This window comes from Haliotis cracherodii, unplaced genomic scaffold, assembly GCF_022045235.1.
Source record: "Haliotis cracherodii isolate W230 unplaced genomic scaffold, xgHalCrac1.p SCAF_10, whole genome shotgun sequence".
NCBI lineage: Eukaryota > Metazoa > Mollusca > Gastropoda > Lepetellida > Haliotidae > Haliotis > Haliotis cracherodii.
In genome coordinates, this window is record NW_027266265.1 from 36,555,537 (window position 1) to 36,568,492 (window position 12,956).

Genomic DNA, 12,956 nt, shown 5'->3' on the forward strand with positions numbered 1-12,956 from the left:
TGGATACATGATTTATTCTCACATTGCATTATGTCTCCTGCCTTGTACAAATCTACGTGTATACATGTATGTACTAGCATATACTTATGTAGTGGTTTGATAAATACCACTGTGACACTGGTTTTATCACAGCTGGAGTGTGTACACGTACATGTACTTGGTTAAGCAACACATACAATCTACATGTATGGAGGGATGTTCTAATTAGTGTGCCCATTGATAAAAATATGAAGTTCATCAATGCACTCCTACAAAACGGATTACAACATGTATTATATACGCATTTGCATTAGACACATATACAATTCCCACGTCATTTAATTAAAACCAACTATTCACTATGGATCATTCTGTGTGTAGGCTAAGTGTCATTGTGATATGACAGTAGAACATGTACATTCAAACACGTTTTACACATACATGTTATTACAATCAGACAGGCGGTCAGTTAGACAGCTAACTATCTTGCATAGCTTCTTTGAGTGGCAAGTTGGAATGGTAACTAAGACAAAATTGTTATGGATGAGCAACTTCTTTATTACAATTTGTCTTATCATAACTACCTAATCAATCAGTGTACATCAACCTTATCTGTTATATAAACATCTATCTATTGTTATGTATATACATGTATATCATGCTCATACCTAGTTTGTACATCATTTGCTTGATAACGGTGTTAGAATCTACACCGAAACGAAATTGTAATAAAGAAGTTGCTCATCCATAACAATTTTGTCTTAGTTATCTTGCATAGCTTAAATATTGTTCTATGCGGCGTTAACCCAAAAACTCACTCACTCATATACATGTCAAAATAATTGGTTTGTAGAGGAACAAAATCCACCAATCTGCTACTAATGATGGTTGACCGGAGCTTGACCACCATGCACAGGAATCAATGATGATGGGCTGTGGTCTTGGGAGTAAGGATCGGGATAAACTGTGGAGATATATTTGTTACTAAATGTACGGTCACGATATGGCTGAAATATTTTTGCCGATGTGACGTTAAATTTTAACTCACTCACTCACTACTAAATGTATGCATGAGACATCATTACACAGATAAACCGAAATGGTAAGATAGAAATACGATCACGCGTGCGGTACCAGGTCGGAACTCAATTGTAGAACTCCATCACCCTTAAGAAGCGACTAAACTGGATCTTGTAGCCAGGTTCGGTGAAATGGTTGATTGCGTGTCATCGTGCCTCGATGATGATGGCTGCTGATCATTGTATTAATCACTGGTTCGCCTGGTCCAGATTCGATTAGTCAGAGGGCGACGTGATAACGTGAGAGAGTTGGTTAAAATCTAACGTTAAATCGGCGACTTTTTAGCATTCTAGTGAGCGTGTTAGTGGGTATGTTTTACGCCGCTTGTAGCAATATTCAAGCACTATCACGGCGGTGGACAGCAGGAATAGGCTTCACACATTGTGCCCATGTGGGGAATCGAACCCTGGTCGAGCGAACGCTTTAACCACGAGGCTACCCCACCGTCCCTTCAGCCTACTAGATGAATTAGATGGAATTAAAAAAACCAAACATGTTAACCATACATCAAAGAAATTCTCGGAAACCAATTGAAAACACTCGATATCGTAACAAAGAACATTTATTACAAAATATGCAACATATTGTATGTATGGTCTAACTTGGAATTTTGAGACAATGAACCGACTGAGAAGCGCATTGGAAATGTACAATGAAACAAAATGAAACATGGTAAAATATATATGGTGTGTTGGTGAGTCGTATCAGAGGGTTTGGAGGACTTGGTTGAGACTAGTCTTGAGTGTTGTTAGTGAGTGAGTGAGTATAGTTTTACACCGCTTTTAGCAGTATTCCAGCAATATCACGGCGGCGGACACCAGAAATCGGCTTCACACATTGTACCCATGTCGGGAATCGAACCCGGGTCATCGGCGTGACGAGCGAACGCTTTAACCACTAGGCTACCCGACCGCCCCTGAGTGTTGTTAACGCAGTGTATGGGAACGTGTATCAGTAAATCTGGTACGAGTGTTGTTAATTCTGGTTCCGGGTGTTGGTAACGTGGTGTGTGGGTCCGTGTATCTGGTTCCGGGTGTTGGTAACGTGGTGTGTGGGTCCGTGTATCTGGTTCTGGGTGTTGGTAACGTGGTGTGTGGGTCTGTGTATCTGGTTCCAGGTGTTGGTAACGTGGTGTGTGGGTCTGTGTATCTGGTTCCGGGTGTTGGTAACGTGGTGTGTGGGTCCGTGTATCTGGTTCTGGGTGTTGGTAACGTGGTGTGTGGGTCTGTGTATCTGGTTCCAGGTGTTGGTAACGTGGTGTGTGGGTCTGTGTATCTGGTTCCGGGTGTTGGTAACGTGGTGTGTGGGTCCGTGTATCTGGTTCCAGGTGTTGGTAACGTGGTGTGTGGGTCTGTGTATCTGGTTCCGGGTGTTGGTAACGTAGTGTGTGGGTCCGTGTGTCAGTATGTCTGGTATGAATGTTGTTGATTCTGGTTCTGGGTGTTGGTAACGTGGTGTGTAGGTCCGTGTATCTGGTTCCGGGTGTTGGTAACGTGGTGTGTGGGTCCGTGTATCTGGTTCTGGGTGTTGGTAACGTGGTGTGTGGGTCCGTGTATCTGGTTCCGGGTGTTGGTAACGTGGTGTGTGGGTCCGTGTATCTGGTTCCGGGTGTTGGTAACGTGGTGTGTGGGTCCGTGTATCTGGTTCTGGGTGTTGGTAACGTGGTGTGTGGGTCCGTGTATCTGGTTCCGGGTGTTGGTAACGTGGTGTGTAGGTCCGTGTGTCTGGTTCCGGGTGTTGGTAACGTGGTGTGTGGGTCTGTGTGTCTGGTTCCGGGTGTTGGTAACGTGGTGTGTGGGTCCGTGTATCTGGTTCCGGGTGTTGGTAACGTGGTGTGTGGGTCCGTGTATCTGGTTCCGGGTGTTGGTAACGTGGTGTGTGGGTCCGTGTATCTGGTTCCGGGTGTTGGTAACGTGGTGTGTGGGTCCGTGTATCTGGTTCTGGGTGTTGGTAACGTGGTGTGTTGGTCCGTGTATCTGGTTCCGGGTGTTGGTAACGTGGTGTGTGGGTCCGTGTATCTGGTTCCGGGTGTTGGTAACGTGGTGTGTGGGTCCGTGTATCTGGTTCCGGGTGTTGGTAACGTAGTGTGTGGGTCCGTGTGTCAGTATGTCTGGTATGAATGTTGTTGATTCTGGTTCTGGGTGTTGGTAACGTGGTGTGTAGGTCCGTGTATCTGGTTCCGGGTGTTGGTAACGTGGTGTGTGGGTCCGTGTATCTGGTTCCGGGTGTTGGTAACGTGGTGTGTAGGTCCGTGTGTCTGGTTCCGGGTGTTGGTAACGTGGTGTGTGGGTCCGTGTATCTGGTTCTGGGTGTTGGTAACGTGGTGTGTTGGTCCGTGTATCTGGTTCCGGGTGTTGGTAACGTGGTGTGTGGGTCCGTGTATCTGGTTCCGGGTGTTGGTAACGTGGTGTGTGGGTCCGTGTATCTGGTTCTGGGTGTTGGTAACGTGGTGTGTGGGTCCGTGTATCTGGTTCCGGGTGTAAGTAACGTGGTGTGTGGGTCCGTGTATCTGGTTCTGGGTGTTGGTAACGTGGTGTGTGGGTCTGTGTATCTGGTTCCGGGTGTTGGTAACGTGGTGTGTGGGTCCGTGTATCTGGTTCCGGGTGTTGGTAACGTGGTGTGTGGGTCCGTGTATCTGGTTCTGGGTGTTGGTAACGTGCACATGGTGTGTGGTGGGTCCGTGCATCTGGTTCTTGGTGTTGGTAACGTGGTGTGTGGGTCCGTGTATCTGGTTCCGGGTATTGGTAACGTGGTGTGTGGGTCCGTGTATCTGGTTCTGGGTGTTGGTAACGTGGTGTGTGGGTCCGTGTATCTGGTACCGGGTGTTGGGAACGTGGTGTGTGGGTCCGTGTATCAGTATGTCTGGTATGACGGTTGCTGATACCGGTTCTGGACGTTGGTTGGGTAGGTTGTCGTGGTCGTCTGCACAGCTCTGTAAGGTTTGGCCTGCAAAGATGGAATGACATCATTGTTCTAATAGCATTTACGATACACTATTGAGTCCAGCGCAGGACTTTCGTAATTTATACGAAGATGCCATTCATTGGACGTCTCGTTTCCCGTTTGATCTATTTAACTTTAAATTCTGATTGATTACTTTTAATTCCAAATTCTAGTTATTTGTTAATCGTTCTAGTTGTGATAGACATGGTATCCTATTGGTTAAAGTTTGTTTGTTTGTTTGTTGTTTAACGCCGCACTCAGCAGTATTCCAGCTATATGACGGCGGTCTGTAAAATAATCGAGTCTGGACCAGACAATCCAGTGATCGATATCATGAGCATCGATCCACGCAATTGGGATCGATGACATGTATCAACCAAGTCAGCAAGCCTGACCACCCAATCCCGTTAGTCGCCTTTTACGACAAGCATAGTCGGCTTTTACGGCAAGCATGGGTTGCTGAAGACCTATTCTACCCCGGATCTTCACAGGTCATTGGTTAAAGTGTTTACTCGTCATGCTGAAGGCCCGGGTTCGATTCCAAAAAGTTCTGGTATCCCCCGCCCCCGGTGATATTGCTGGAATATTCCAAGCCCGGCGTAAAGGTTTAGTCACTCAGTCCTTACCTCACAAAGTCTTTGATAACGTCTCCTCCTTGCTCGGCCGACAATGGAGAGGAAGGTGCATATCACAAGGAACACAATTACACCCACGGCGATGCCTGCAATGGCCCCTCCGCTGAGGCGACATTCGTAGATCTCATCACTATCATCACCGCAGTCGTTGTAGCCGTTGCATGTGAGGGTATTGCTGATGCAGAGGTCGTTGTCACAAGTAAATCGACGCGCAGAACATGAGTCTGGATACAAACAGAGGCAAATATATATACCTGGAGGTAAATTAATATACCTGGAGGTAAATACATATACACGGAGATAAATACAAATACACAGAGATAAATACAAATACACAGAGGTAAATACATATACAGGAGATAAATACAAATACACAGAGATAAATACATATACACGGAGATAAATTCAAATACACAGAGGTAAATACATATACACGGAGATAAATACAAATACACAGAGGTAAATGCATATACACAGAGATAAATACAAATACACAGAGGTAAATGCATATACACAGAGATAAATACAAATACACAGAGGTAAATACCATACCAGAAAATACATTACATGTCATTCTCAAATCAAAAGCAGATTCAGAAACATATTTTTAGGTTTATGGTGAATATGGTAGATAACAATTATATATTAACTCTTAGATTAGATGTTCAAAATACTGGTTTAAAATTCTTTATATGCATGGACAACGTCTCCCTAAAGTATTTTTTTCTGTCCATTTTACAATGGACTTCGAAAGAAGTATATCAAAGATTATTTATTAGCAATGTCCCAGATTTTTGCATCCCTTCTACCGACAAAGAACGCATCTGATATATTAAATCTTTCTCAGTTTATATATTACACATGCATCAGCCAAAGGAAATGAACTTAGTCTAATAAACAAACGTGTATTTCCCAATGTGTAACATTTATGATAACATGCGTAAGTCTCTTGTATATGGGCCGGGGGCCTTTTGTGCAATAAACTTCTTTTAACCTTTGATAGGGTATTGGCATTTGACTATTTGTTTTAACGTCAGTTCCTTCATTTACACCTGTTTGAATTCCAGGTCGGTATAAGTTCCAAGGAACCATGCTTGTCGTAAGAGGTGACTTGTGAGAATTGGGTGGTCAACATGGTCAAATGGTCAAAACCTGTCTAATGGTGAACACATGAAAGTAGGTTAGTGTATCAGTTTCTAACATCAAGATGAAGATGCATCAGACACTATTTCATAACACAATTCCTTACGATTGAAAGCTTTGTTGAAGGAGGTGACGAGGATGTCGAATTGGCCATACTGGAAACTGGCATCTGTTTGGAACTTGAGTGTGACGGAGCTGCCACTTGACTTGTAAGTCCTGGTCCTTAATACTGTACCGCAGTCTCCAAATGGAGCTGGACATAGAAAAATGACACATAAATGAGTAAATTGTATTGTAGTTGGTTGGTTGGTTTGTTGTTTAACGCCGCACTCAGCAATTGTCCAGCTATATGACGCCGGTCTGTAAAAATTCGAGTCTGGACCAGACAATCCAGTGATTGATATCATGAGCATCGATCCACGCAATTGGGATCGATGACATGCATCAACCAAGTCAGCGAGCCTGACCACCCGATCCCGTTAGTCGCCTTTTACGACAAGCATAGTCACCTTTTACGGCAAGTATGGGTTGCTGAAGACCTATTCTACGCCGGAATCTTCACGGGTCAAATTGTATAGTACAGTAAAGTACGTTTATAACGAACACGCTTATAACGAACTGACGGTTATAACGAATTTAATTTTTTAATCCCGACCATTTGCTGTACATGTGCTGTATATGCTTATGACAAACTTAAATTAGAGGTCCCTTTGAGTTTGTTATAACCGTAGTTTACTGTATAATGACATTGACATTTGGTCAGGTGAGGTGAAATGGAGTGAGTGCACAACGTCGCCTTCAAGATACTTTCATTTCACTTATATAGCGACGTTCATAGACATGTGTGGCTGCTTGTACTAGCCCGGACTTTAGTCGGTTATAAAGTACCAGCACACTGGGGTACATTGCCGCAGTTTAACATGCATACCCCAGTCGGACATATTCTTCTGTCTCCCAGTCGGACAGTCCTTGTGTTATACCCTCAATGTCGGACGTCAAACACGGTCATCTTTCAACGGCTTTTGGTATGACGAACCACCGACCTTTTGGTCTTCAGGCAGATGCTTACATACATTAGAAATAACACTGGATTGCGTGTAAGTGGGCCTCTGTGGCGGGGCTGGGGTAGGGTGTTGAAGCACATGTTTTCAGTGACTGGTTTGTCTGGTCCAGACAAGATTATGTACAGATCGCCATGATGTATCTGGAATACTGTTGATTGCGGCATTAAATAACATCATTTCAATCCCCTACAAGTTACTTCAGTGACAGACTTCACAGCGAACCCCAATCACCAGTCCAGACAGCCTCGGGTTTACTGAAGATCTCTCAGCAGGAGCAAAGCCCTATACATTCTCAGGGGTCAAGCTTGCTGAACGCGGTCACCCATGCACACGATCTCCGCCACGATCGTTGGTTGATTTGTGACCTGTGCGCCGAACACAGCACTACGTGCCATCCACAACGCCATCTACAAATGGACGTCGTAATGGTCAAAGCGTTTTTTGTCACCTCGTCCGATTTCCGACTTTGGCATAATATGAGAGGTCCAAGCCTATCTCACTCAGCCGGATATTACTGAATTTTTTTGGCAAACTATCTGTACGCGAACACATTGATTATCCACAATGTGCAGCTTCCCCAGGGAGTCGAGAATGAAATTTGAGGTGAAGGTGAAGGTGAAATGGGGTTTAACGTCGCGTCCAAGATTATACACTTACATAGCGACGTGTGTGTGCGTGCGTTCGTGCGTGCGTACGTGCGTGCGTTCGTGCGTGCGTGCGTTCGTGCGTGCGTGCGTGCGTGCGTGCGTGTATGTGTGTGTGCGTGCTGATCAAGACAAGTATACTGTTCTGGTCGTATGTTATTAACCATATGGCCTACCTCCAAAGAGGAAATATTTCAAATACCCAAATACAATATTCTGCAGACCTCCTATCTCCAATATCATAGAATAAAAAATGAATATAAATTGGAACTTACCATTCAAAAGTGTCTGTCTGTCACTATCAAATATTTGCAAGGCGTTTTTTTGGCAATTGGGAGTCGACACAGTGTCAATGCTCCTCAGTCGAACCTGCAATCGATCCCCCAAGACAGTCGTCCTAAATGAGGTGGTGCAGTTCATGTTTAAGTGGAGGCTCCTGCTCGGATAGTATGTCAGCTTCAGTCGCGTGTCCTTGGTCGTGGTCAGGCTGTAGCCACATTCTTCGTCCATGTAATCTGTTTTCAAAACATAATGAGTGAGTGAGTGAGTATTGTTTTACGCCGCTTTTAGCAATATTCCAGCAATATCACGGCGGGGGACACCAGAAATGGGCTTCACACAATGTACCCATGTCGGGAATCGAACCCGGGTCATCGGCGTGACGAGCGAACGCTTTAATCACTAGGCTACCCGACCGCCCCTCAAAACATAATGAAACGCATTGTTGTTAGTCTAACATACTCGATTCTCATTGGTCAGTCAGAGGACTCCAATCCCAATAATCACTTCAGATTGAAACAGTTGATTGGACGGCTACATCATAAATAATAGTGAGTGAGTATGGTTTTACGCCGCTTTTAGCAATATTCCAGCAATATCACGGCGGGGGACACCAGAAATGCGCTTCACACATTGTACCCATCGAGCCCGGGTCTTCGGCGTGACGAGTGAACGCTTAACCACCAGGCTACCCGACCCCCCCTCATAAATAATAGAACTTCTTTGTTAATCATCGTCAGTAGGCATTTGGAATGATAATTGCAGTTGGGTTCAAAATTCAATGTAGCGCGATTCAATCTACAGGTACGCTAGCTCTACATGATAAGCATGGCATATTTACTTCCTTGCTGACGGACAGAAATTGCGAAATGAACATGTAAGTCACTCCTTAACCAATCAGAAGCTAGTATTTTAATGTGAGTAATGGCTATTATTATGCCTCAAAGTAAGACGGACCAATCAGAGAGCAGATCTACTGACCCAACATGGGCCCGTATACCGTCAGTAAAAATCCAAGATGGCTGATACTGACCTAATATGAGACCGTATACCGTCAGTAACAGCCATCTTGGATTTTCCAACACCCACCTCACATATTTCACATGGAAATTCTGTTATCGAAATTCGTTATTTGACACTATGTTGTGTTTTACTATCATTAATTGTAATGTGCAAGGACATTAATCTGTTTTTTAGATCACGTTCGTGACTTTACAGATGTAAGTATTGGTATCACTAACTTATATCTGGTCAAGGGGAATGAATAAGTATTTACTTTTCCATTGTATGCGATAATTTCGCACTCCAGCTGATAAAATGAACTGAACCGCATATAAAATATAAATTTCCAATAAACTTTCCGTAAGACATACATATTTTCTGAATGTTTCTTTCTCATGATCAACTCCGGGGGCGGTGGGGTAGCCTAGTGGTTAAAGCGTTGGCTTGTTACGCCGAAGACCCGGGTTCAATTCCCCACATGGGTACAATGTATGAAGCCAATTTATGGTGTCCCCCGCTGTGACCGTGCTGGAATATTGTTAACAACGGCGTAAAACCATACTCACTCACCCACCCACTCACCTAATCCGGTGGCAGAGTGTTAATGTCAGTGTTATATAGCGACGTGCATGCACGTGTGGCTGTTTGTACTATATAGCTAGTCCCGAATGATGCCGATTTATAGTGCTAGCTCACTGAGATACCATGCCGCAGTTTAACATGATTATCCCACTCAAACACAGTATACTGACTCCGAGCCGACCTGTCCTTGTATAGCCCCTTAATGCCGAGCGCCAGGCAGGGTCACAACAAGTACCATCTTTTAACGTCGTTTGGTATGACGGGCGGGGATCGAACCCCGGACCTTCCGCTCTCCGGGCGGACGCTCTACCACTAGACCATGGAGGCGGTCGAGTATATAATGAATGTATGTGTGTATGTTTGAACTTGTCCTGGGCTATGACTATACATATTCCCTGATCATACATATTCCCTGATTTTACATAGTCCCTGTATCACACACACACACACACACACACACACACACACACACACACACACACACACACAAGGAAACTAATACTCACAGGTCATAGGGGTAAAGCCATATGCATTGATGATGCAGAGTGACAGCACGGTGATGACGAGACGAGATGAAGCCATTATGTTATGTACTCAGTCGAAGGACAGTCGGTATGTTAGCCACATATAAGTGAGTAGGCTTGAGTCCGTGTTTCAGGCGAGCGATCATATGACATTAAATCATATCATATCTCATTTCATATCAGTGGGCGGCGACAAGTTTCGAAATCAGATGATGTGTGTCAAGGGTCAGGAAGTGATTATAGTTAAATGCGATACGATGCTTAAGCACATTATCTATTGTACTCCGTCTGTTTTGTCATTGTCTCTGTTACTGGTTGTGTCTCTTCCGATGGGGCACGTGTGGCCTAGTCGTCTAATACATCACAATTTGCTGTGCAGAGTTGCGTCCCTTGGACATGCCAAAATCCTATGATTGGGGGTTCGAATCCCGGTTCGCCCGGATTATTTTTTTAGGTTTCACAGCACCATACCCGTGCTCGTGGGTTCCGCGAAAGTGGTAAACGTCTGAGACCTTCAAAAGTTGGAGTTTTACACCTACACGCCGTGACGTAATTGGAATATGTTCAATGCGGCGTTCAAACCCAAACTCAGTCACCCTTCCAAGAAAACTGAGGTCCAACAGTCAGTAAGCGCATACATGTTATTTTACGTCGCAGTCATCAATATTCCAGTTATACTATGGCGATCAGTACCAGGCAATATTCCAGTTGCTGTAATTCTTGAAATTAACGCGAGCGTGAATTAAATGCGAAAAATGCGAGTGGTCTTTGCTCGCATTATTAAACACATTATGGAGATCCGTACCAGAAAATATTGCAGTAATAAGGGGATCCAATCTTCCCGAGGCAAGGGAGTTAACTGACAAAAAAACCCGTTTCCACCCTTGCCGAAATAGGCTGGAATTAAGGAGTTATATGCATTGTCCAATCAAAATCGCGTAACGAATTCGACATCCGGTTCATCAACTGCCTTGCATATTTTGGTCGATTGCAGGATTTGTAAAGCATGTGAACTGACTACTCGGCGTCAACAGATATTTTCCAAATCCCTTCATGTTTCTAATCAAAGAGCTGATGTGTTTTGATGAACTTCGCGAGTAAGACCCGTTTTATTATATATAGATCTTGATTATCGATCGCCTTGGCTGGGCGCCGCCATTTTGTTTGTAGCAAATGCACGTGAGAGGTGCAATCTGATTGGTCAATAGGAGGGACATAAAAGGGACATTACTCGTAACAGCCACTCCTGGCGCTACGATCGAGCCCAGAAATCCCAGCCTAGTTCAGCAAGACTGGAAACTGGGTCTTTACTGTAAGTTAACTCCCTTGCCTCGGGAAGATGATCCCGCCGAGGTTTAAAATCTATGTGTTTATAAACGTTTTTCTAGCCCCCCCTCCCCCCACACCCTACCCCCACCCACAATACATACACTCATCCCCATTAAAAGCTATTAAGCATAAAACAACGCCCCTAAATCAACCACAATGAATTTCAAGGGGGGTTTACGGGTGCAGTCACATTAAGACCCTAAATACGTTTAGATGTTAAACACAATCCTAAACATGTTAAGATGTGCACATGTCAAAGTTATGGGACAAGGAACGTGTTCAGCTGATACATTGTAGAAGGGCACCAGGACATGCAAAACCATTCCGAATAAATATTTATCGATGACCCCAAATAGGTTAAGTTAAGGTTTAGGTTTAGGTTTAGGTTTAGGGTTAGGGTTAGGGTTAGGGGTCATCCATACATATTTGTTCCTTTATTATCCATTTTCGCGTGTCATTCACCAATCTTCCACCGATGTGAATAATGTAAATAGAGACAAAACCATTTCCATAATCATAAGAAATGTCTGCTACAAGCAGAGAGCATTGTACGATTCTGACTACTTCGTTAGCGTGTGTTTTTAATCACTATCAAATAGTAATATTCTTTTAACGTAAAGTTTACAGGATATAGGGCTTTTACATCTGAAGAGCGGTCGGTCACATAACCGCGAAATCGCTCATAAGTGTATGATTGACACAATTTGATGTTTGACCGATGCGCCTTATATGGAAATATTATCCACGTGTCTACCATTGAATATTTGTGTATGTTAATATATAATAACAAGTCTTTGAAAGGCATTTAGAAGTTTGGAGAACATGACATTACTTACTTATATTAGAGATTTTACCAGCGCTTTCCGACTCCAGCGTATTTCGCACACGGGCTCGGCCAGGCCATTTCATGTATTTCCGAAAAGGGAAAAGTTGTTTGGCAAACCAGACGGGGTGTTTTAGTGGTTGCTTTTATAGAATTTTGGAAATTTTGAGATTTGGAATAAATGCCGAGAGGGTTTGGGAGGAGAACTAAGGGAGCTGGGTATGGTAGTATGTTTGTTTGTTTATGTGATTAGGATTTGGTAGTTTATTGGGTTAAACTTTTTAAATGCGATTTATTAGTCCTGTTTTGATTAAGAATACGCCTAAGGCTTTGAATTGTTCAGTTTATTTGGTAGGTTTAGGATTGCTTCTAGAGTGAGAGCCTTTTTTAGATTTAGGGTGGTTTGTAGTGTAGTTCGGTGTGTTAGGTAGTGGGTGCAGTGTATGAGTGCGTGTTCTGGGGTTTCTAGTTGTTTGCAGTGTGGGGAGTTTCCTGTTTCTTTTTTTTATTTATTGTTTTGAGGTGGTTATTTAGGTTGGTGTGTCCTGTTTGGAGTTTAGTGATTATTCTGTCGATTGTTTTGGACGGATGTAGAATTTATGGTTTGGTTAGGGTTTTTTTTGAGAACTTTTTTGAGTAACTTCTAGTATGCCATTTTTTGTGATTTTTTGCTTGTTGACACTTTTAATTTCTGAATTTGAGATGGGTAAGTTTAAGCTTATTTCTGGAATTTTAAGGGATAATATAGACATAACACAAGCTAGCACAATAAATAAACAAACCGACCTAAACATAGCTAAAACCACTAGCATACATACACGAAAATTGGCCAAATTGGTGTTACATTTACACAGACGGATCATCAGATCCGATCTCAAAACGCACAGGTCTCGGAGTCCACATCACACAAACAACTAAAGCCATGACAT

At 43.5% G+C, this 12,956-nt stretch overlaps 1 protein-coding gene across 1 annotated transcript; it reads right to left on the reverse strand.

Annotated features, from left to right (window-relative positions):
* Positions 1-3,586: 3,586 nt before the first annotated feature.
* On the reverse strand, positions 3,587-10,191 carry LOC139450090 (neuropilin and tolloid-like protein 1). Its single transcript, XM_071231731.1, has 5 exons — positions 9,858-10,191; positions 7,764-8,003; positions 5,887-6,033; positions 4,629-4,861; positions 3,587-4,005 (listed from the first exon to the last, which is right to left on the reverse strand). Exons 1-5 carry the CDS (start codon positions 9,931-9,933, stop codon positions 3,913-3,915), a joined length of 789 nt encoding a protein of 262 aa, XP_071087832.1. The 5' UTR covers positions 9,934-10,191; the 3' UTR covers positions 3,587-3,912.
* Between the last annotated feature and the right edge of the window lie 2,765 nt (positions 10,192-12,956).